Source organism: Equus asinus, chromosome 7 (assembly GCF_041296235.1).
Source record: "Equus asinus isolate D_3611 breed Donkey chromosome 7, EquAss-T2T_v2, whole genome shotgun sequence".
Taxonomy (NCBI): domain Eukaryota; kingdom Metazoa; phylum Chordata; class Mammalia; order Perissodactyla; family Equidae; genus Equus; species Equus asinus.
Window position 1 is genome coordinate 31,534,220 of NC_091796.1, and position 21,709 is coordinate 31,555,928.

The window sequence follows — 21,709 nt, forward strand, 5'->3', positions numbered from 1 at the left end:
AAAGTGTTGCTCGCAATCTGAGCTCCTATTCTCAGGAGTCAATATGGAACTTATACTTGGAATCATGATCCTCCCAATTTGCAATCACGCTATTCTTTCAGCTGAAGGAGGACTTAAGATGTCCAAAATGCTCCCAGGGTCCCTAGAGTTCATCTTGAGACTATCTCTAAGTCTCTCAAACATACGTTCCATATTCAGTGAGAATCTATTCCTCCATTTTCATGTGGTAAGATAACTAACCTGATTTAATTAAGTAGATTTCAGACAATAAGAGCAACTTTTACACAGAGTATCTCAAGGCATCTCATTCAAACCTCATAACACTGTGAACCTGTCAGCCAGTTATGATTCCTCCATTTTAAAAATGAAGAATCAAAGCTTGGATTGTGCGTCTTAAAATAGACTAAACCCTGAGTCTTCGAACTCCAACAGCCTCAATTTTGGGGATTAAAGAGTTAGATCTCTAAGGAGCTTTTGCTAAAAAAGCATGTTCCCTGGGATGGATAACTTTTTGGGCATCTTCAGAAGAAAGAATTTCTTTCTGTGTGCTCTAACAATTTTACAAAGCGGGTAGATATCCTGGTACCTTGGAAAACAGGAATATTTTTAATAGTGTGTCTATACGTGATGCTATAGATAGAAGAGTTCTGTGACCTGCTCTAACCATAACCATCATTATAATTATCCATTAAGTAATGCATATGGAGTGACAAATGCATCAGGATATCAATGCTTGGAATTATTTCACTTAGATATATATAGCTAGTGCTTAGCTAGATGTAGCTAAGATCCAAGGAAAAATGGAGTTATCAGATGTTTTTAAAATATTGCTAAAGGAGGAAAGGTTAAATAAAACAGATGATATCTTCTCTCAATTATCACAGGCAGGGATGGGACCGGGAGCATTCAGAATCCTAAATAACAGATAATCCAAAGGTCATCTTTGTCTTTGGAGCATATAATGCAATTTCTTTTGTAGCACATCTTCTTCCTGCTATGTAACTGAACAGCCAATTTTCTTTTAATTTCCGGAGAATGATCCAGTTTAAGGTGCAGGGCTCAGGGGCACACATGGCTCCCAGGAAATCAGGCTCACAGTCGCAGTCACAGGAGAGGGCTCGAATAAAGGTACAGTAGTCACCCCTCATTTGCAATTTCACTGTCTGCTGTTTCAGTTACCTGAGGTCAACCTCAGTCCAAAGATATTAAATGGAAAATTTCAGAAATAAACAATTCATAAGTTTTAGATTGTGTGCCATTCTGAGTAGCGTGATGAAATCTCAAGCCGTCTGGCTGCATCCTGCCTTGGACACTAGGTCACAGGGCCTATGTCATTTACCTTACTTCATCTCGTCATGTAGGTGTTATACCAACACACATCATCACAAGAAGGGTGAGAAAAATACATCAGGTATTTTGAGAAAGAGATAGAGACTACATTTATATAACTTTTATTACTGCATGTTGTTATCATTCTTCCACTTTATTCTTGGTTATTGTTGTTGATCTCTTACTGTGCCTAATTTATAAATTAAACTTTATCATAGGTATGTTTGTATAGGAAAAAACATATTATCTATAGGGTTCAGTACTATCTGCCATTTCAGGTGTCCACTGGGGGTCTTGGAACTTATCCCCTGCAGATAAGGACGGATTACTGTAATCACACTTACTGCTTATGTTTACATTTACCAGAAGCAAAGAATTTCCAAATGGAGAGATGGAGAAGGCTGCATTATTCATCACTTTATTTCCTCAACATCTTTAATACCCTCATTTGTTATATCACCCAAAGCAAATCCACAACGTAAGTGCCAAGGCAGATAATCAAACTTCTAACTAAGGGCATTAGTGAAACTCACTGGGCTTGGTGAGAAAAAAACAGAAACAGGAACAAAGCATGCCACTGTCTCAAGATCTGCATGTGGAGTCTAGTCTCCCCCAGGAATTAGTGTAGAAACACTGTGAGGGCAGCAATTATATTTTCTTTGTCTTGCATCATAGCACAGAGGCCAATGCCTTAAACAGTGTAAATATTCAATTTATATATGTTAAAAAGAAAAAAAGGATGAACAAAACACATTCTCTTTATTTACTTTTAAATTTAGAAGGAAGAATTTGGGAAATTGATTTAAAAAACTACCTGAAGAAGTATACATTAACATTTAATTAACGGTATTTTCAATGAACCTTCATTCTACATTTTCCCCCAATAATTGAGGACAAAAATTTTACAATATATTTTTTCCACAGTTAACAGTTTCACATACATTTCCTTTTATTGCCTCTGTCAGGGATAAATATTACATGGAGAATCGTGAATGTGGATATGTTCCACTCAGGTTTCCCTTTGTTGGTTACAATGGATTCAGTTAATTCAATGTGGTTGTTTGATAATGATCCAAGGAAAGTGGAATGGGAACTGCGGAAATGACAACAAATATTTTTGAACAAAGGCATGGTGTTCATCAAAGTTCACTTTAAGTTGAAGAAAATATTTACGGATAAATTTAATGAATAATTCATTTTGAATTTTGCTATTAGCTGTTAACGAAAATCTGAAAAGGATTTCTGATAGACTAACTTGCTAAAACTTAGTTTATTTCCCTCTATCCTGTTTCTATTCTTGTCCTGAATTACATCAGTTCTTTTTCTGTGAGTAAAAATCTATGTAATAGAGATATCCATAAAAGCCAACCTCCTATGTTCACACAATATAGGGACTAGGCAACTTTTCATGCTGGTTCATTTTTCTAACAAATAACTCTTACCGTCCAGACTACAAATAAAATACAATTGATTGGAAATATTTGAGCACTGAATAACTTGTAACTGGACATCAGTGTTATATACATCACCATTATTAAAACATTGGGCAGCTGCAAAACAGCTCCAGAAGCCTGCTTCAAATAATGTCATTAATAATTCTTTTTTTTTTTTTTTTTGAGGAAGATTAGCCCTGAGCTAACTGCTGCCAATCCTCCTCTTTTTGCTGAGGAAGACTGGCCTTGAGCTCACATCCATGCCCATCTTCCTCTACTTTATATGTGGGATGCCTGCCACAGCATGGCTTGCCAAGCGGTGCCGTGTTCGCACCTGGGATCCAAACTGGCAAACCCCAGGCTGCTGAAGCGAAACATGTGAACTTAACTGCTGCGTCACCAGGCAGGCCCCAATAATTCTTTAATAACATTTGAAAGTCTTCAAAGTTTTGCATTGTTCCCCTAAGAGCCAAGGGAAGATGGTTTATGGAGTAACTGTGTATTTCAGAGTAATGTGTATTTCAGGAGTAATGTGTATTTCAGAGATGAAGAATCAGAAACGCTGATAACAGTTTTGCTCAAGACTACATGGCAGGAATTGAACTAGAGCCCAGCCCTTCTGATTATTGGCTATTAGCTTTGTAACTGTTCCTAGATGAGGCTGGTGCTTGAGTCATAAAACTAGTAAGACACAACATAATTATTATGACACAATAGACTACTAATTGTGTTTAACTTGAGGCAAACTTTGACTTCTAGATGTATCTACCATATCACTTTTACTTGGTGTGTTTCCCAAAACAGGTTGTTATATTTGTCAATGTCACCGAAACAATACACCCTTGTATGGGAAGCGGAGTCTCCTTACCTCCCTCCACACCTGTGTGCTTCTCTACTCTGACTCCTGTGTGTGCACTTGTATAGTGGTGTTGAGGCTGGTGAGCAGAACGCTAGCTGGCCTCCAGCATTACCACACCAAGAACCACCAAAACACCTGCAGCAACTTTACTGCAGGAATGATGAAAAATAACAAATACCAATCGATAATCATATGAATGTTCCCTATACTATTGGAGCAGTTAGAAACATTTCCTCAGACCCCTAGCTGAAACTAAGAGGAGGAAGATAATACAAGAATCATATCTGTTGAAAGGCACTTTTGAAATATGGTCACATGTGGTTGTCAGTCATAATGTTATTGAATACAGATACTCTAGCATCAGAGAGAAGAAAGAACTACATCGCTACTTTTGGGTAGGAGTGAGTAAGGTAAACTGACCATTGACAAAAATTAATCAAAAACCAAAAAAACTTGTTTTGGGTTCAAAGGGAGAAATAGGTGCTTAAATGCCTCATAGGGGTGTTTTGAAGATTAGCTACGTTAATATGCATAAAATGCTCAGAATAGTGCCTGGCACATAGGAAGAGTGGTTTGTTATTATTTATAGCAAATACTGAAACATATCTAAGTGTTATCATGATTATTTTTAAGATAGATTTTATTTTCATCTATTTAATGGTTTATGAACACCTACTCTGGGCCAGCTGTTGTATCAGCCGCTGGGAATCAAAGATGAACAGCATATAGTCCCTGCCCTGAAGGAAGATTTGGGCTCTCCTTGAACTCTACTTAATCCTGTTGTTTCTTCAAATTGTCTCTGAAAAGCCATTGAGTGTGGCCTTTTTCCTCTTTCTTCACCACAGCAATGTGCCAGATATAGCATCATCTTTATACTCAGTCCTCAGGCTTCCTAGCATGTGTCCACAGCCCTCGCTCTGGTTCCCGTTGGGTGCTTTATTTGACTGGCCAGTATAGCCTCCGAGTTTGTGTTCTGGGCAGCTCTTGAGTACCCTTTGTGGAGTTGCTACTGAATCAAAGTGGGTTCCCTCCGGGCGAGTTAAATCAGCCTCTCCACCAGAAGTAGTTGTCTCAGTAAAGCATATTTGCAGCAGAGAGGAAAACATGAGGAATCATTTCCAAAGTCATGGTGTCCCTGAACAAAGGGAAGCAGGGACATTTATTTTGGATGGGGAATGAATACTCAAAAGGGAGAGGTGAGTATTGTCTTGCACAGGCTCAGTGGGAAAACATGCTTCCACATATACTGCGGGTTAGGGTAATAAGACCTAAGTTCCTCCTGGAGAGATCTTGCATTAACAACAAGGCAAAGCTCATAGGAGTAGCACTCCTACTGAAGCTGAGTCTGGTTCAGTGTGGTTGGTGATTGCGTCTCCTTAACATAACCAAAGAAAAAAGAATAATTTAGAAAAACAGTTAAAATATCCAAATCCACCCTTGAGTTCCTCGGGTAACTAGTTGGTGACAGAGTGAGATGTCATCCCCACCCCAGCCTTCACATTAAAGTATGAATCCTACAGGGGGTCATAAAAGCCTTCAAGATCTGCCCCCTTTTGCCCGACTGGCCACGTGTAAGTCCCTCTGCAGAATCTCTCTTCTTTCATTCTTCCATTGATCTTGATCGCCTCCTGCCTGCCTACCTGCACTGCCACCATGGCACTTCCTCAAAGAAACCTTCCCCTGCCTTCCGTTACCCCTCCTTCCTTCTCTTTTTTCTACCTTCCCCCCTCATCCCATCTCCATCCACAGGGTGAAAAGGTGTTCCCACTTCTCCTCACACATCACTATGGTGCAGACTACAGGAATTCTTGATTCATTGCTCTGCCTTCCCCAGTAGATCGTGTCTTAAAAGAGTCACCTTATCTTGAATGGCCTGCACTTAGCCCAGTGCTAAGAATCAAGCAGGTACTCAAAGATGTTAGGTGAGAGAAGGCAGGAAAAGGAAGAAAAATGGGAAAGACAGAGGGAAAAAGGAAGGAAAGAAGGGAAGCTAAGGAGTACAAGAAGAATCGCGATTGGTATAGGTCTTGAAACACACATTAAAGGGTCAGAGCAAGACCTTGTGAGTGATTGTGTTGATTAAAAATAAATTTATTATTCATGAAGTACTGTGTGGTAAAAGAGAGGAAATAGGCAGGAAATAAAAATACTTGACTTTTAAACAAAGCTCTCTCACTTAGTAATCAGGAGACTTTTAGGAAGGACTTGGCCTCTCTGTGCCTCAGTTGGTTCATCCATGAAAGTGTGGGGGACTAGAATTGGCCACCCCAACATATGTCTCTTTGGCATGAGGATTATTTGGGGCTGGTTACTTTTAAAAACTGCAGGGGCCAGCCTGATGGTACAGCAGTTAAGTGCACACGTTCCACTTCGATGGCCCAGGGTTTGCCTGTTCGGATCCTGGGTGCGGACATGGCACTGCTTGACAAGCCATGCTGTGGCAGCCGGCCCACATATAAAGTAGAGGAAGATGGGCACGGATGTCAGCTCAGGGCCAGTCTTCCTCAGCAAAAAGAGGAGGATTGGTAGCAGTTAGCTGAGGGCTAATCTTCCTCAAAAAAAAAAATTAATAAATAAAAAATAAATAAAAACTGCAGACATGAGAGAAACTCTGAAAAGCAGAAGCTACCCTTTGTTAAGAGACATTTACATTTGTAAGGGAAATATCCATCTGTAAAGGTGTCTCCCTCTCTGTACCAGGAAAAAGGGGGATGACCTTATCTCTGGAAACTCTTATCAATGCATAAGGCAAGGACTTAAATCTACATAATAACCTTACTCTTGTCTACTGTACTTTTCTTATAATCTCCCAAAACTGACTCCCCCACCCCCAATATCCTCCTTTGTCTTTAGCTGAGGATGATATTTAAGGTGAGAGCTTCTGCCGTTTTGGCGAGTTATTCAGTTTTTCTGGGTCTCTCCCATGTATAGATGTTATAAAGCTTTGTTTAATTTTTCTCCTCTTATTCTGTCTTATGTGAATTTAATTCATTGTCCGGCCAGAAGGACCCAGAGTAGGTAGAGGAAATGTCTTCCTCCCCTACAGAAGAAACAGGAAAGATGACACATGCCCTGTTTATCTCAGGGTGGAGAAACTAATAACAGTGTTTAGAACAGTGTTAGAATCTAATAGTAGTGGTTAAGAGCACATGTTGGAATCAGAGTTAGCAGCACTGTGTCAAAGTTACCATACCTCTTTGTCCCTCAGTTTCTATCTCTGTAATGTAAACAAAACAAATTACTCACTCCTTACTTTACTCAGAAGATTGATTGAGAAAACACATTTAAAGCATTTAGGATATAGCAGTTGCTCAATAAATATTAACCATCATTATTGTGATCACCATGATAATTAGTATATAGTTTTAAAAATAATTATATTAGCTGCTTACAAGAGCAGTAGAAAAATCATAAAATGCTGTGACACAAGCAGTGCTACAATTACTGTTCTAAGTGTTTTTATATAAAAAAAGAAATTTAAAATTGTAAAATATTTTAAGGGCTTCTGACTAGTGTTTGTACACATCCATGAATAAACCTATATTTGATGATTATTGTATTACTGAGAAAACTGGATTGCTTTTGTTGCATAACAGGGACCATCACATGTCACTTGAACTTCTGGCAACTTGCTAATAAGCATCATGATTTTTTAATGAGAACTGCAGCTTCATTAAGACTTCTATATTGACCATCTGCTCAGATTTGCCCAGGAATCCTGGTTTATTCCTGTTGTGCTGGCTTAATTATTAACAGAAGCCCCTTTCATTCTCAAAAGTGTCCTGGTCTGAATAATAAATTATATGGTCATCCTCCTTAAAAGAAAGAAACCCCAGGAAAGGAAACAGATCATAATACGAGTAAGAGTCTGTCCTTACAGTAAGTGGGTGGCAGCAAGGGACATTAAGCCAGTCACTGAGCTGCTACTGTGGGTTTCAATTTCTGTTGCAGTAAATTGGGAAACTTTAAGTTTTCCTCCCAGCCTTGCTTTTTGAACCCATCAAGTGAAATAAGCACACAATGGATTTTGAAAAACAAAATGAGTGACTTAATGTCAATGTCAGTTTTTCAAATTTAATGGCAGAAAAAACAAGCCACAGAAAAGCAGTAAAGGGGGAGAAGGGAAAAGTTATGGGGGGGGGGAGGGAGGTAGATTATTTTGTCATTTAGCTTGGGTTGCTCCAGGCTGGATGTCTGGTTCAATATGATCAAATATCCCAAGGTTGCACAAAAGCCCTACTCAATGGTGAAATTCAGAAGCAATAAAAAAGGGACAAAGAGTGTGAGGAATCAGAAAGACCTGGATGCAAATTCCACATCTATCACTCACCCGATGTGTGGCCTTGGGCCAAATGTTCAGACCCACTACAGACCTCATTGTTCTCATTAGCAGAATGGCAATCATACTACTTGCCTTTGCAGAGTCCAGGTGAGGAATTAGGTGATGTGCGTACTTTCTCTAACAGAGGAAGGTATTCTGGCACAAGGTAGTGACTGAATAAAGATTAGTGGCCTAAAAGTCAGTGAGACCCAGAAATCTTAGTTTCCAATAAATAAATAGAAAGATAAGAGCTGAACGTGGTGAATACTGTGAAATTTAAGGCTTGATGTCTCAGTTCCCTCTCATTGATTAATTTTTGGAGATGGAAATGAACCAACATCTTGATGAAACTACAATGTCTAAAAGCATCTTTTGTCATGTGTGATGATGGTGAATGAGATTTGCAGTCTCTGTGAAAGACCCAGGCATATGACAGAAGGCAATTTTGTCAGCTGAAGCAGCACACTGATGCTCAGGAGTCGTTCTCATATTCTAATCTGACAAGAACTCTGAAATTCAGAGGGGAGACACTTTATTTTCTTTATAAGTGAGAAGTCCAATAATGTTGAATTCTCTGGCCTTTAATGAGTCTGATGAAGCTAGAATTATAGACTCCAAACTTACTTTTAAACATAGTGTGTCTCTAGCTTGCTTAGACAGGTTGCCAGAGCTAAGAATACAAAATAGAAAAATGGCACTGACTTTAGATGTGGGAAAGGAAAACCATTTTTTTTGGTCTAAAATGTCATAAACCATGTCATCCTCACTTGCAGTTACTCCATGGCACTCACTTGATGGCTTTAGTTGTCATCACAGCTCTACTTAAAGATGACCCTGGAGGATCCTGCCAGCCCTATAGAAAAACTTAGAAATTTCCCACTCTCAAATTAGTTTTGTCTTAATACAGATGAAAATATCAGGATAATGTACATTTCCTTAATGTCTGGTCATTTGACCGCCAAAAATTTAATACTGGATTAAAAAATATTGATTATATTGCACTCAATTAATCCTTTCTGATTTTTCAGTTTAATCATCCATGTTTTATTTCCAAGCTTATTAGTCAAAAACAAATAAATCAAAACAACCAAAACCAAAACAAAACAAAATACCCCCCACACACGTCTCCTCATCCCTGGCATTCAATAAGGGATAATCGTGAGTGAGTTTTATAAACCCTTGTGACTTTGTTTTGTTTTATTTTGGACTTTCCTTTTTGGTTCTTCATTTGAAAAATTAAAAGATTGATTTAGATGATTTATAAGGCTCTATATTCTATAAATAATTTGGATACCTCCTGAAACAATATTTATAAAATGACTGTGAGACAATTGTTTTCTATTAAATGAAACTATCTCTTTGATGTTTGCCCAAGAGAGAGGGAGTGCTAAGTATCAAAAGACAATGTACTGTATCTGACTTGGCTCCACTCTGTCACTGGAATTATGTTTAATTATGGTGTGGATCCCCCAGTTCAGCCACGGCACATCATTTAGATTTTCCATGCCCCTTGCTTTGCTCCCCTGGGATGTACACTGGCCCTTCTTGGCTCTGTAGATGCCCCCAAACAAAGATTGATGCAGCTCAGATGAAAGAGGGCATAGTCACAGAGAAATAAATCAGAAGAATATTAATAAAGAAAATCTGAGATGCTGCGTTCTGCTCTCCTGGGTCCAAAGTTCCATTGCTGAGACCAATAAGGTCTGGAAGAGCAGGTGTCGAGGATGCCCCTCACCCTTCTTTTTGTTTTCCTGCAACTGTGTATCCGTACTCTATTCCCGGCCTCCTCTGGGAGAAATTCAGGGTAGGCAAGGTACTATGTGGAACCAGCAATGTTTAGCATGTGCACAGTACAAGGATCAATGTGGCTTAAAGGAACTTACAGACTATTTGGGGATGTTGGACATGTCCATAAAAATAAATTTTAGAGTTTCTGGAATTCAGAGGTTATAGATTTATAGAGGTTTCAGTGATTAGGAAAGGCTTTTTTGTAAAGGTGGGAATTTAGCTATGCCTGGAAGGAGGACTTGCTGAAGGAAACGAGCAGACCCTTCCAACCAGGCAAGAATGTCCCTCACATGCTCGGGGAGAGGACTGGCTCCCTATCTGGAGGGTATAGGTTTGTGGAGAGTGGAGATGTGGTTAGAGGAATGGAATGGGGAGAGACTATGGAGAGATTTGAAATATCAACCAGGGAGGTTAAAATTAGAAAATTACATGTTAATAACACAAAATAAATATTTACAGTAACAACTTAAAAAGCAGAAAGCCTAACTGTCCATGATGCGCAATATGCTGGGATTGAGTACAAGCTTGGGCCTGGATGTGGGAAGACTCTCTTTTATTTGCTTCCCTTTAGGAAGAAAACGTCTTTGGGGGAAGCAAAGAATGTCTGTTCGAAAAACACAAATGTTTTAGTAAATTTGAGCATTTGACGGCAATATTAGTCTAGATTCACTGATAAGAAGTCAACATCTAGGTAACTTTCACCTCACCTTGAACAGAAAACAGAAACATAATACCATTGAAAAAATTTAATGTCCTAGAAAAAGTGTTACACACTATTTATTCTAGACACTATTGTTTTAACCTCCAATACAGTCTAGTAAAGATTACATGGGGAAATATACAGAGACTTTGTACAAGCCATAGAAATAGACATGAGGATAGGACGGTGGGCTCAATAACTATCAGATAGGTAAAGGGGTGTCAGATAAAAAAGGATTCAGGTTGCTCATGTTACAATTTAAATCCTAAAGATCTTACATGAGTCATCATAGCTGTAAAGCTAGTTAGTGTTCAATCGTGGACTAGAACTTGAGTCTCCTGACAATGCTTTATTCTCACTAAAAATATAACAAAAAATGAAACAGATAGGATCTCAAGTAACAAAGGGCCAGACTTAAACTCAACATGAAGTAGTCCATTGGGATAAAAGCTACCCAACAATAAAATACCACAGAGCAAAATGTTCAAGACCACAAAGCTTTGGGCATCTGGTCAGGGACAGGAGCAAAGAATTTCTGCCCCAATTGCACGTTTGCCCTAGATGCTATTAGCTACCTGATAGATGGACACTTTGGGGCTAAATTCTCTAATAAACATCTACATATGCACAGACAGAATTTGTTGTCTCAATAGCTACCTCTAGAAATCACTCTATGGGTCTTCTTGACTTCCCATCATCCCGTACCTGGACTTGCTCTGACAGTGCTTGTGAAGAAACAGAAATTATAGGTTATATCAGTATTCAATTGATTTGGACTTGAGCCTCTTAAAAAGAAACAACTGTCTTTGTCATTGTTGTCCATGTCATAAGAGAAGGTGCCATGGGAGGGAGGAAACCCCCACCCTGACTTAGGAGGCAGGAGTGCTCAGTGAGCAATGAATACAGCTCTAGAGGCAGACACGCCTTAAAACCAGGCTCTGAAATTCATACATGGCGTCACTGTGGCAACTTATTTAACGCTCTATGCCTCCGTTTCCTCTTCTGTAAGATAAGATTAGTATGTATACTTACTTTGTAGAATTTCTATAAGGATTAAATAATGAGTTAATGAATGTGAAATACTTATACATTTTTTATGTTCAAGGAGTATTAGCTGCTGTAAGAATCATCATTGTTATCATTAATATGATATTTCTTATATTTTTGGCCAGAAACCTGTATACCTTTTTTACACTTCACGTGTTCCATGGTTTTACATGCAAAAATTCTGTCATAGGAATTCACTATTTCTACTATTACAAGATATGCGTGTGTCTGTGTGTATGTGTTCATGTGTCTGCGTGCTGTTAAAATTTTCATGGGAACAATTTTAAGCACTGCCTTATATATAGTAACAAGGTTTTCAAATATGGAAATATAATATATTGGTGACTCTCAGTTATGCCTACTCTCTTTTTAGAAACTTTAGAACTGAGCTTTAGACCTAGTGAGAAAGAGTTGTGGGTTGATTATCAAAGAGCAGGATTCAAAACAGATGCCATTAATTATTAATCAGGTGACTTTGAGAAGATATTTTCACAATCCTAAGCCTACATGTCTTCATTTGGAAAATAAGGATAACACTTTATCAATATCATGAGGTGGTTATGAGAGACAAATGAGAATAAATGTAAAATTATTTTGAAAACGGACTGACCTATACAAATGTTATTCGTTCTATATGTGCATACGTCCAATGTGTGCATCTCAGGATGTGTGGGTATTTGTGTGGCACAGCAACCAGGAATTCCATGACATGGAGGCCGACCCACACCTGGCTTGGTTCCACTGTTCTCTAGCTGAGCACACATTTCAGTGCCTTCCTGGGTAAATGAGCTCCCATGGTTTGTCTCAGAGAATTGATGAGAGGATTAAAATAAACACGATATGTAAAGAACGTAAAATTCCTGACAGGTATTAAGTACTCAAATGGTTATAATAATTTCTACTATCTCTCAGGAAAAAAAAAAATGTGATCAAATCCCCTGGGCCTATATGTGATGTCTAGTAGTTCAGCGAGTTACTCAGAGATGCAACAAGAAGGAGTAAGTAAATTCTAGAAATTCTGAATCACCTTTAGGATTTAACTCGTGTCCTCCCATTCTGGTTACAGGAATCTTCCCTGCCGTCTTTGGAGTCGTGGACTAGAGATATCCCTCCACATTTCTGCAGGGCTTGTTACTTTACATCTGTAGGGCTTTGATCAAATGGTACCTTTTCTATGAGACTGTCCCTCACAACCCTCCCATACCCAGACCCTGGTCTCTCCTTAGCACCCCCCATAATCCACCGTAACTCACATTTCCTGTCCTTCCCTATTATCTGCTTTTTACACCCTATCATCTTCCCCTGACCACGCAACCTAATTAGAATATAAGCCACATGGGGCAGGGATTTTGGTTTTTCTATTCTGTTCACTGCTGCTGTCTCAAGCTTGACAAATAATAGATGCTCAGTAAATACTTATTGACTGAAAAAAACCATCAATTTCAGGGGAAGAAGGCTATAGCTATGCGGTTCTAGTACACGGACATTTCATAAGCACCTAATGAACTGCAGAAATAGGAGTCAACACATTTTGGGGACTGCTCTGTTCCTGCCACTATCCTATATATCCAGATTTTACTCCTATTTTAAGCTCTTTAGAAGGAAGACATAATATATTCTCAGAATCCAAATAATGTGAAGCTGCGAGTACCACATTGTAAAGCAGAGGAAATTGAATAGAACTTAGATATGATCACAAAAAGGAGCCTTTCTAGGAGAGCCAACAACACTCTAAAGCCAGGTCTATGTTTAATTGTCCTCCATCTCAGCTTGTTTCTATTGAATTGGCTCCCCATGTTAAAATGATAAAAAATGATACTCGGTGTTGCAGGATTTTGCAAATATCCTTTTATTCACTAAAGCCAGAAAGGAAATAAGCTTTGGATTCATACAGAATTCAATCATCTTCAAAAAGCCCGTTTTTCTCCCCTTACCTTTTTGTGTAGTGCAACTTGAAAAAAAGCTAGGGCGGTTCTGCTCATTTGATGATGCTGACAGGGTTTTTAGACAAAGTGGGGGAGGCAGAATGAAACTTTGTGGCAAGAGGCAAAATGGCAGCAATTTTGAATGATGACTGCAACCACAATTCCAATTAGGATTAAATTATGCTGAAAATAACATGCGTGTATATTTAGGCTGAGAAACAAGTAACAGATTTAAGCAAAGTCTACAGGAACTGCATGTCTTAAATTATGTGCCTTAAGACAGAATTCCATTTAATAGTCTATAAAATACCATTCCACTTAATTTTTTGTAAGAAGCCAATCTTTAAAAAATATAAGATATGTGTGTATTAAGTATGCTCAGGACTAGCTATATCTAAGCCTCCTACAGTTTCTGAACGAGTTAAACATTAACATTTACAAAGGAGTCAATTTCTTGTCAAGGGTTCATTCATGGACAGAGAAAAAAGGAAAATGCTAGCAAACTTGCATCACCATAACTTCTATTCATCACCAAAAGTAAAGAAAATGCTAGCAAACTTGCATCACAAGAACCTCTTCATGAGAGGACAAACTAATATTTTTGTGCTTGTATTGTACATAGATTGGTGGGAAAGAATGGAGTGTTCATTGGGAACAGTGGCCATATTAGAAGTAAAAGAGGCAGAGCTATTTATTTAAAAATTAAATATACTCAGAGAATATGCAAGCCTGATACCAAAATATGATGTATTTGAGTTTAAACAACAACAGCAAAACTAAGAATGACAAATGATATGACATATTTTGGTACTGTGTCCTAAAAATAACCTTAAGGCACAAAACAAAGAGGGACAGCACACACTCTGCATGGGATCCCAGTACAGACAAATGAACTCTAAAAGACATTTTAGGAATCATTGGGGAAATTGGAATAGTCCAAATTTCAAATAAAATAAACATTTCTTGAAGTGGAAAGATGGAAATTATTCACTGAAAAAGTAAGTTATAAAACAGTATGTACCATATGATCTCATTTTTTGCTTAAGAATGCATATATGAGTTGGAGCAACATTCACTGGGTCCACCAGGACCAATACCAAGCACTGGGACACTGGGCTGTCATCTGACTAGGAAGATGCGGGCAATAAATGCTCCCTATTATGCAGCCCCTCCCCCTTTCTCTTCAGACAGCTGGAGTACGGCCCACTGGAGAGTCCTGCACTTGAGCTGCACTTCCAGTTAGAGATAGCCGTTTACTCTGAGGTCACTTTTAAAATTCAGATCCTCATGGTATCTGTTAAAGCACACCAAAGGCGTGTGAGGGTAGCACAGTGCAGAGAAGACAGGTCTGGGGTGTGTATGAGGGCCTTGAGGAGAGGAACCATGCCTATTCCTCTTTCTCTCCACAGTGCCTACCACCCAGCAAGTGCTTAATAAATGCTGAACGAAAGAATAAGTGGATATCTTTTCTCTATTAGTATCAATTCCATTAGGAGATTAATTAGTTGCCACCTTGAAAGATATGGGAAGTTGCAAAAAGCCTGAGGAGAAAAGATTCAGAATAAGCAGATGCAATGAATAGCAGGGATTTTGAGAAGGGACAAATTTGTGGAAGAAATTAGGATAGGAGAAAAATCCCCAATGTCCTCTGGCTGATAGCTAGACCGGCAATTCATGTAGCTACTTGGCTGGAGTTGATGACTAGCTCGCTAATTGATTGTTTTGTTTCTCACTGTAACATGAAAGTTGTAATTTCCTGAGAATTTGAAGGGCTTCTTTCTTTTTATCTTTGAGTGATGTTTTAGTTCCCTTATGAAATTCTGCATAGTCGTAAGAAGCTCAAAAGAACTCTTAACCCTAAATGACTGGCTGAATTTTTAACTCTGCCGACAATCTTAGGAGCACATTGATCTGAAGAAAGATTTATAAGGTAGATCCCAGCTCTGGACTTCTCTCGGTGAACTGCTCAGGAATAAAACTACCGATAATGAGAATACCTAGAGGTGTGACGGAATATTCTAAAAACTCTCAATTCTTTTGGTAATAATCTGATTCAAAGGGGTCTTAGTTTGCGTGAACAAGAAAGAAACAGGCTACTCCAACCCCATCTGTCAGATTTTGAGTGATAGACACCTTTAGACAGTCTGGTGAAGTCTATAGAACCCCTCCTCAGAAAAAAGCTTTTAAACACATAAAATAAAGGAGATGGAGTTACAAAGGAAACCAATTATATTGAACTACATTTATCGCAGTCTTAATAAATATAATACGGTAATGTTTCTCTAATAACACGTTAAATCAAAGCAATCAGAAGGAAAAATAGCTACTGTAATTTCAAAGTAGTGATAATCATTAGCTGCATCTTGAAATAGCTACACAACTTGCAGATGATTTGAAAATAACTGTCATTTCTATTGGTGACAAAATCACAGGTACTGTGAATAGTACTCTGGTTGGTTGACAGTATTCCTAATGGAAGGGAATGCCAATTGTCAATTAAAGCTTAGTTAAAAATAAAGGTGTTCCCTTTTTGTCCCATTCAAATTCACAGAACACCCTAAATTGAGAACCTGTGATCTAGTTGCATTTATTTTGGCATCTCCAGGGATAATACCATAGATTAGCATTGAAACAAAAACATGAGACTCTCGCAATTCAGAGTTATCAAAGAAAATTAAGGCTGATTCCAAGGCAGTTTTGAAGGAGAGGATCTTTAGGAATTTTAAAGATAGTGAGTTCCAAGTTTCAGAGGAATTCAGCCACTTAAGCAAGCCTCCAGATTAGAAATTCTCATCCTTCGCAGATGCAATGGAATAAAGGCTACGTGATCTCTATCAGATGGAGGAATCCAGAAAATTATTGGGAAAAATAAACATTTCTCTTTGAAGTAATAAAAAATACAAGAAGAGCTAGTATTCATGTTTGTTTCTCTGTTAAGTTGTTTCAGAGGCAGGTTTTATACAAGTGTAACAAGAAAAGGTTAATTACCAGCTCCTTTACGGGGTTTAAAGGGTGATAAAACTGGCTGTATGTGGAAAATAAGCTGATAAATATAGAGCGGGCTTGGAATTGCAGGAAGCATGTGGACTGTTACAGCAATACCCAAATCTATGGGCAGACATTTAACTGACTGGATTACTGCTGTATTTCTCACAGGCATTATCATTCCATAAAAGGGCTGCTCTCGTAATTTTCAACTGAATATATTCATTGTGTTGGGGAAATTCACTACATAATAGCTGATGCACTTAATGAACACTGCAGTAAATAGGCAAATCATGTTTTCATATAAATAACAAGATCAATAAAAGCTGCTCTTCTTAGCCCCTGCTGCATTCACTCTGGTTAAAAATACACCCTGTGTGACCTGAGAACAAATGTGATTTCTTTTGGTCATCCCATCATTTTTCTTTCTAGAATGGCACTTCCTTGTTGGCATCCAGCACAGCCCTGGGCACTCAGGGACTCACTGTGGTTTTGGTGAGTTGAACCAACATTATCACCCTTATAATTACATTCTGCATTGATATAAATAAGTAATTTAGAGGACCATAGCAGGTTTTCTCACCTGAAATATTTCTTTTTTTTTTTTTATTTTAAAGATTTTACTTTTTTTCCTTTTTCTCCCCAGACCCCCCCGGTACATAGTTGTATATTCTTCGTTGTGGGTCCTTCTAGTTGTGGCATGTGGGATGCTGCCTCAGCGTGGTTTGATGAGTAGTGTCATGTCCGTGCCCAGGATTCGAACCAACGAAACACTGGCCCGCCTCCAGCGGAGCACACGAACTTAACCACTTGGCCACGGGGCCAGCCCCTCACCTGAAATATTTCTATGTGAAGAAAAAGAAATTGTGCTTATAGTTCTTCTTTGCATTCTTAAGCTTTCAGATCTCGGTGAACTGATTGTAAGCTATTGATTATCAATTCCTGCTACCTTATATTGTCTATTTGATACTGTGGTGATATGCCTTCTTAAATGGCAGCATGGAAAATTATCTGCCAGTTGAAAAGATTTCTAAAGGGAACAAGGGGCCTCCTTATTTTCCAGCAATGTGCAGCATTGCTATAAATGTGTTTTCCTTTCTTTGTCTATTTAGCACATATTTTTGAGTGTTACTCTGTGCAAAGCTTTGGTCTAGCTGCAGGAACCTGTGAAATTTACATTTTAGAAGAAACAAACATATACATATAATGTATTATAATATATAAAATATAAAAGACAATGAGAAAGGCTATGACAAAAGTCAGACAGGAAAAGAAGGGCAGGGAGTGTTGGGAAAATTATCTTATTGTGTTCAAATATGTCCTCTCTGAGGAGGTGACATCTGTGCAGAGACTAGAAGGAAGTGAGGGGAAAAAAATCTATGTGAAAATACATAGGGAAAGAATACTCCAGAAAGAGGCCCATTAAAGTATAAGGTCACAGAGGCAGCATAGCCAGATCAGGCAGGCCGTGAAGGCCTTGGTCAGAATTTTAGATTTTATATTAAGTGTAATAAGAAGACATTGGAGGATTTTGAGCTAGGATATTACATGCTTTGATGTATGTTGTCCAGGTATCATCCTAGTTGCTTTCTGAAGGTGGGCTGTAGGTGGGTGAGGACAAAGCAGGGGGCTTCCGTGGATGGTGGAGATGAGTCGAGTCCAGTTGGAATTAAAGAGATGGTGATAACTGATTACCAAGTTAACAGAAATAGCACTAAGTGTTATTTAGAAGAAGCTGAATTTAGGGAAGGTTTGGGAGCTGCATAGCCACGCAGACTGGTGCCAACACAAATCAAAGCTTATGGTCTTTCTCCTTGAATCTCTCTCTTCCTTTTCTCTTCTCAACTTTCAAAACAGTATTTATAATCACCTCAACCAGTTACCACCTTACCAATTATAACACCTCTTATATTCCAAAATTCTACGGAAGCAGCTTTCACAAATGTCATCTCTTAATTGCCAAACAAAATGACTTTTTACTGGTTTCTCAAATACAGTTATACTATTGACCACTGCTTTCTTCTCCAGACTTTTTTTTTGTGAGGAAGATTGGCCCTGAGCTAACATCTGTGCCAATCTTCCTCTATTTCATGTGGGCTCCCACCACAGTGTGGTTTGAAGGGTGGTGCTAGATCCGACCCCGGGATCCAGGCCTGTGAACCTCAGGCCACCAAAACAGAGCATACCAACTTAACCACTAGGCCACCAGGCCAGCCCCTATTCTCCAGACTCGTGACCACCTTGACACTGTGCAGCCTGGTTCTCCGTGAATCTCTCTGATCTGTCTCATTCATAGAGTCACCTTTCAACAAAATGAAAAATAGGAAACATGAAATGCTGGTGCACCCCAGGGTTCTGCCATTGCCCACAACACCTCCCATTACACATTTTCCCAGAGAAGCCATATAGTCTAGTGCTTGGGGTGGGTTCCACGGAGTTAGGTTTCTTAAGCTTCAGTCTGAGCTCCAGCCCTACCAAGCTGTGTGTCCTTGGGCCAATTCACCTCTTGACACCAATCCCCAATTTCTCATTTGCAAAATGGAGATTTTGCTAGTATCTACTCCATAGATTTATTGTGGGTCTTAAATGAGATCACTCATTTAAAGGATTTTGGAAAGAGCCCAGCCTCCTGTAATTGCTTAATAAGTTGTACCTATCTTAAACAGCATCATCAGATTGTTCAATTATTAGGTTATCAAATCTTAAACTGTATTTCTAGGCCATAGCATTTGCCCAAGTTTGGGGATTATATATTTGTCTCCCAACCAAGTTTTTAATTGGATATCCCACAGGCCCTATACTCTCAATATGTCAAAAACTAAACTCATCATTTTCTCTCCAATGTTTTTCGCATTATATTCTCATTCTCAGTTGATAGATATCTCCAAGCTGGAAAAACTAGTTTATCCTTGATTTCTTCCTTTAAATCACTCTTCATGTATAGTGACTATCCTTCTTCTTAAATATAATTTTGATCCTTCGATTATCCATCTCTTTCACCAGCATCCTAGCCCAGGGACTCATCTTCACTCTAAGTAATACTATGATAGTCTTCTGTCTACCCTTTCTATTCTTCTCCTCAGTTATCTCACTAAAATACCAAGTCAACTTTGTCATTCCTTGGTTCCCATGCTCCAAGAGCTCTCAATGGCTTAAAGGTAAAGCCAACATCTTTTTGTTTGTTTGTTTTGTTTTCATGAGGAAGACTGGCCCTGAGCTAACATCTGTTGCCAATCTTCTTTTTGCTTGAGGAAGATTGTTTCTGAGCTAACATCTGTGCCAATCTTCCTCTATTTTGTATGTGGGATGCCACCACAGCATGGCTTGATGAGCAGTCTGTAGGTCTGCACCTGGGATCCAAATCTGCAAACCCAAGGCCACCAAAGTGGAGCATGCAAACATAATCACTGTGCCACCTGGCCAGCCCATAAAGCCAGCAACTTAATATATTGCAAAATATTAAAATATTAAGGTTTAATATATATTATATATAATATATAATATATATTATATATAATATATGTAATGTATAATAATATATAAAATTAATATATAATATAATATAATAGGGATCTAGCTGCTGTCTACCTTCCCAGTTTCATTTCCTAACATCCGCTGCTTCAAACTTTTCACTTTAGTAATGTCAGAAGAACAGTTATTCATGATGTTCTTTCTTCTTTAAGTGCCCCATCCCTGCCCCTACACACACACACGCTCAAACTTAAATACGATTTCAGTTCACTGTTTAACACTTAGCCTAGTCATTCAGTCTTCTCTGGCCTCCAAGCTGGGTTAAATGGCACTTCTCTGTCAATCTCTCTACCATTGCATCTCCATATTTTATTATTCTTGTATGTCAGGAAGACTTTTTTCTCAACTAGACCATGAGCTTCTTTGTGGCAGAACCATGCATTCATCTTTGCTTCTCTACCTAGCACTTAGGTGGAATTTAGGGGCTTAGCTAAATGTTAGTTGATAGAATAATTTAATGAATAAGTTGTTTCAAAGATTCCCCAGTGTCTCTTAAGAGGAAATTCTCTGGAATATTTCTTCTAAAGTGCCAATTTGATTGTACTTTTACACTCTATGGCTCTATGTTGACTATGAGGCAGTGCCTCTTAAATTGGGGTGTACAGATCCTTGCTATCAGGGTATGAAATTTCTCTATGGATTTTCTTTATAATTTTGTGAATTCCTTTAAATAGCAACTCACAAATCAGTATAAGCATATTCTAGATCATTCTGAATGGCCACTTTGCAATCCAGATTTGCTACTTGCTTTCAAAGCATGTGCTTATATTCTTATTACAACGATGATGTATCAAGGGTTCCCTTAGCTAGTTATCACTCACTTTTTAATTTAACTGAAATCTATGTCTGTGAGACTTTTGGAAGTTTTTTTTTTTTTTTTTCAGGAGATCCACAAGGTCTTCAATTTGAGAAATACTGTGATACGTTAAAATCTGTTGTCTTACAATTAAACCACTCTATTGATCTGAACAAAATTTTATGGTCTAAACATAAATGCTACCCATTAAACATAACATCACCATGTTTTTTTTCTACCTCAACTCCATGTTTTGGATTAAGCCATTATCTACATAGATCAAAGATGTTCCACCTGTGTTCCTGCCTTTCTGAATTCTATTTATTTTCCATTTCCTCACTCAAATGCTATGTTCTTGATAAAATTTCCATGATTGCAGTAAATAAGTTGAAGTTACCTAGTTATACTTTCTTTTCCCCTCTTTTGTTGCTTATAACACAATTCCTAATAGCATGTAAATATGCCTGCTTAGTGTCTTCCATTCTTTTACAACAAAGTTTGGGGTGGCTTGTTGAGGACAAGAATGTTATTCATTCAAGTGAATAAAAAGATAAACTACTTTGATTACTGTTAAAGTACCTGTATAGGCACAAATGGTTGAAAATATTTTCTCCACATGCCAGAAGGTTGTACTTATTAGCATTAACTCAAAGAAAGTATAGAGAAAACAAAGCAAAAACACAGAAGTATCCTTTTAAATGAAGTAAGCTGTGATCTGCGATTTATTTTACATGCTTAGAAAAGGTGAAAGTGGGGCAGGACAGAGCTCATGATGAAGAAACTCAGTAAAACCTAACACCTCCTAATAAATCTATTTGAATTTTTATTGTGACTGTTATAGAATATAAAAATTTTGGTTAAATTGTAGTTAGAGTGACATTTGGCCAATTACATCACTAAGCTTTAGAATTTGATGCTTTCATTGTGACTTTTTTAAAAAAGATCTTTATTGGGACCATTATTCTTTTAGAACTTCATTGTGGAAGATATTTCTG

General features: G+C 38.3%; 1 protein-coding gene across 2 annotated transcripts in view; it reads left to right on the forward strand.

Moving 5' to 3' along the window:
* The window catches only part of RIT2 (Ras like without CAAX 2), a 346,591-nt gene that overhangs the window by 20,262 nt on the left and 304,620 nt on the right, over nt 1-21,709 (forward strand). The window contains exon 2 of one of the 2 annotated variants that reach the window (XM_070513134.1): nt 16,820-16,882. The exons of the other annotated variant lie outside the window; for it this stretch is intronic. Within the exon in view, the coding sequence (XP_070369235.1) occupies nt 16,820-16,882 (63 nt within the window). The remainder of the gene's footprint in view (nt 1-16,819; nt 16,883-21,709) is intronic. 2 annotated transcript variants of the gene reach the window in all.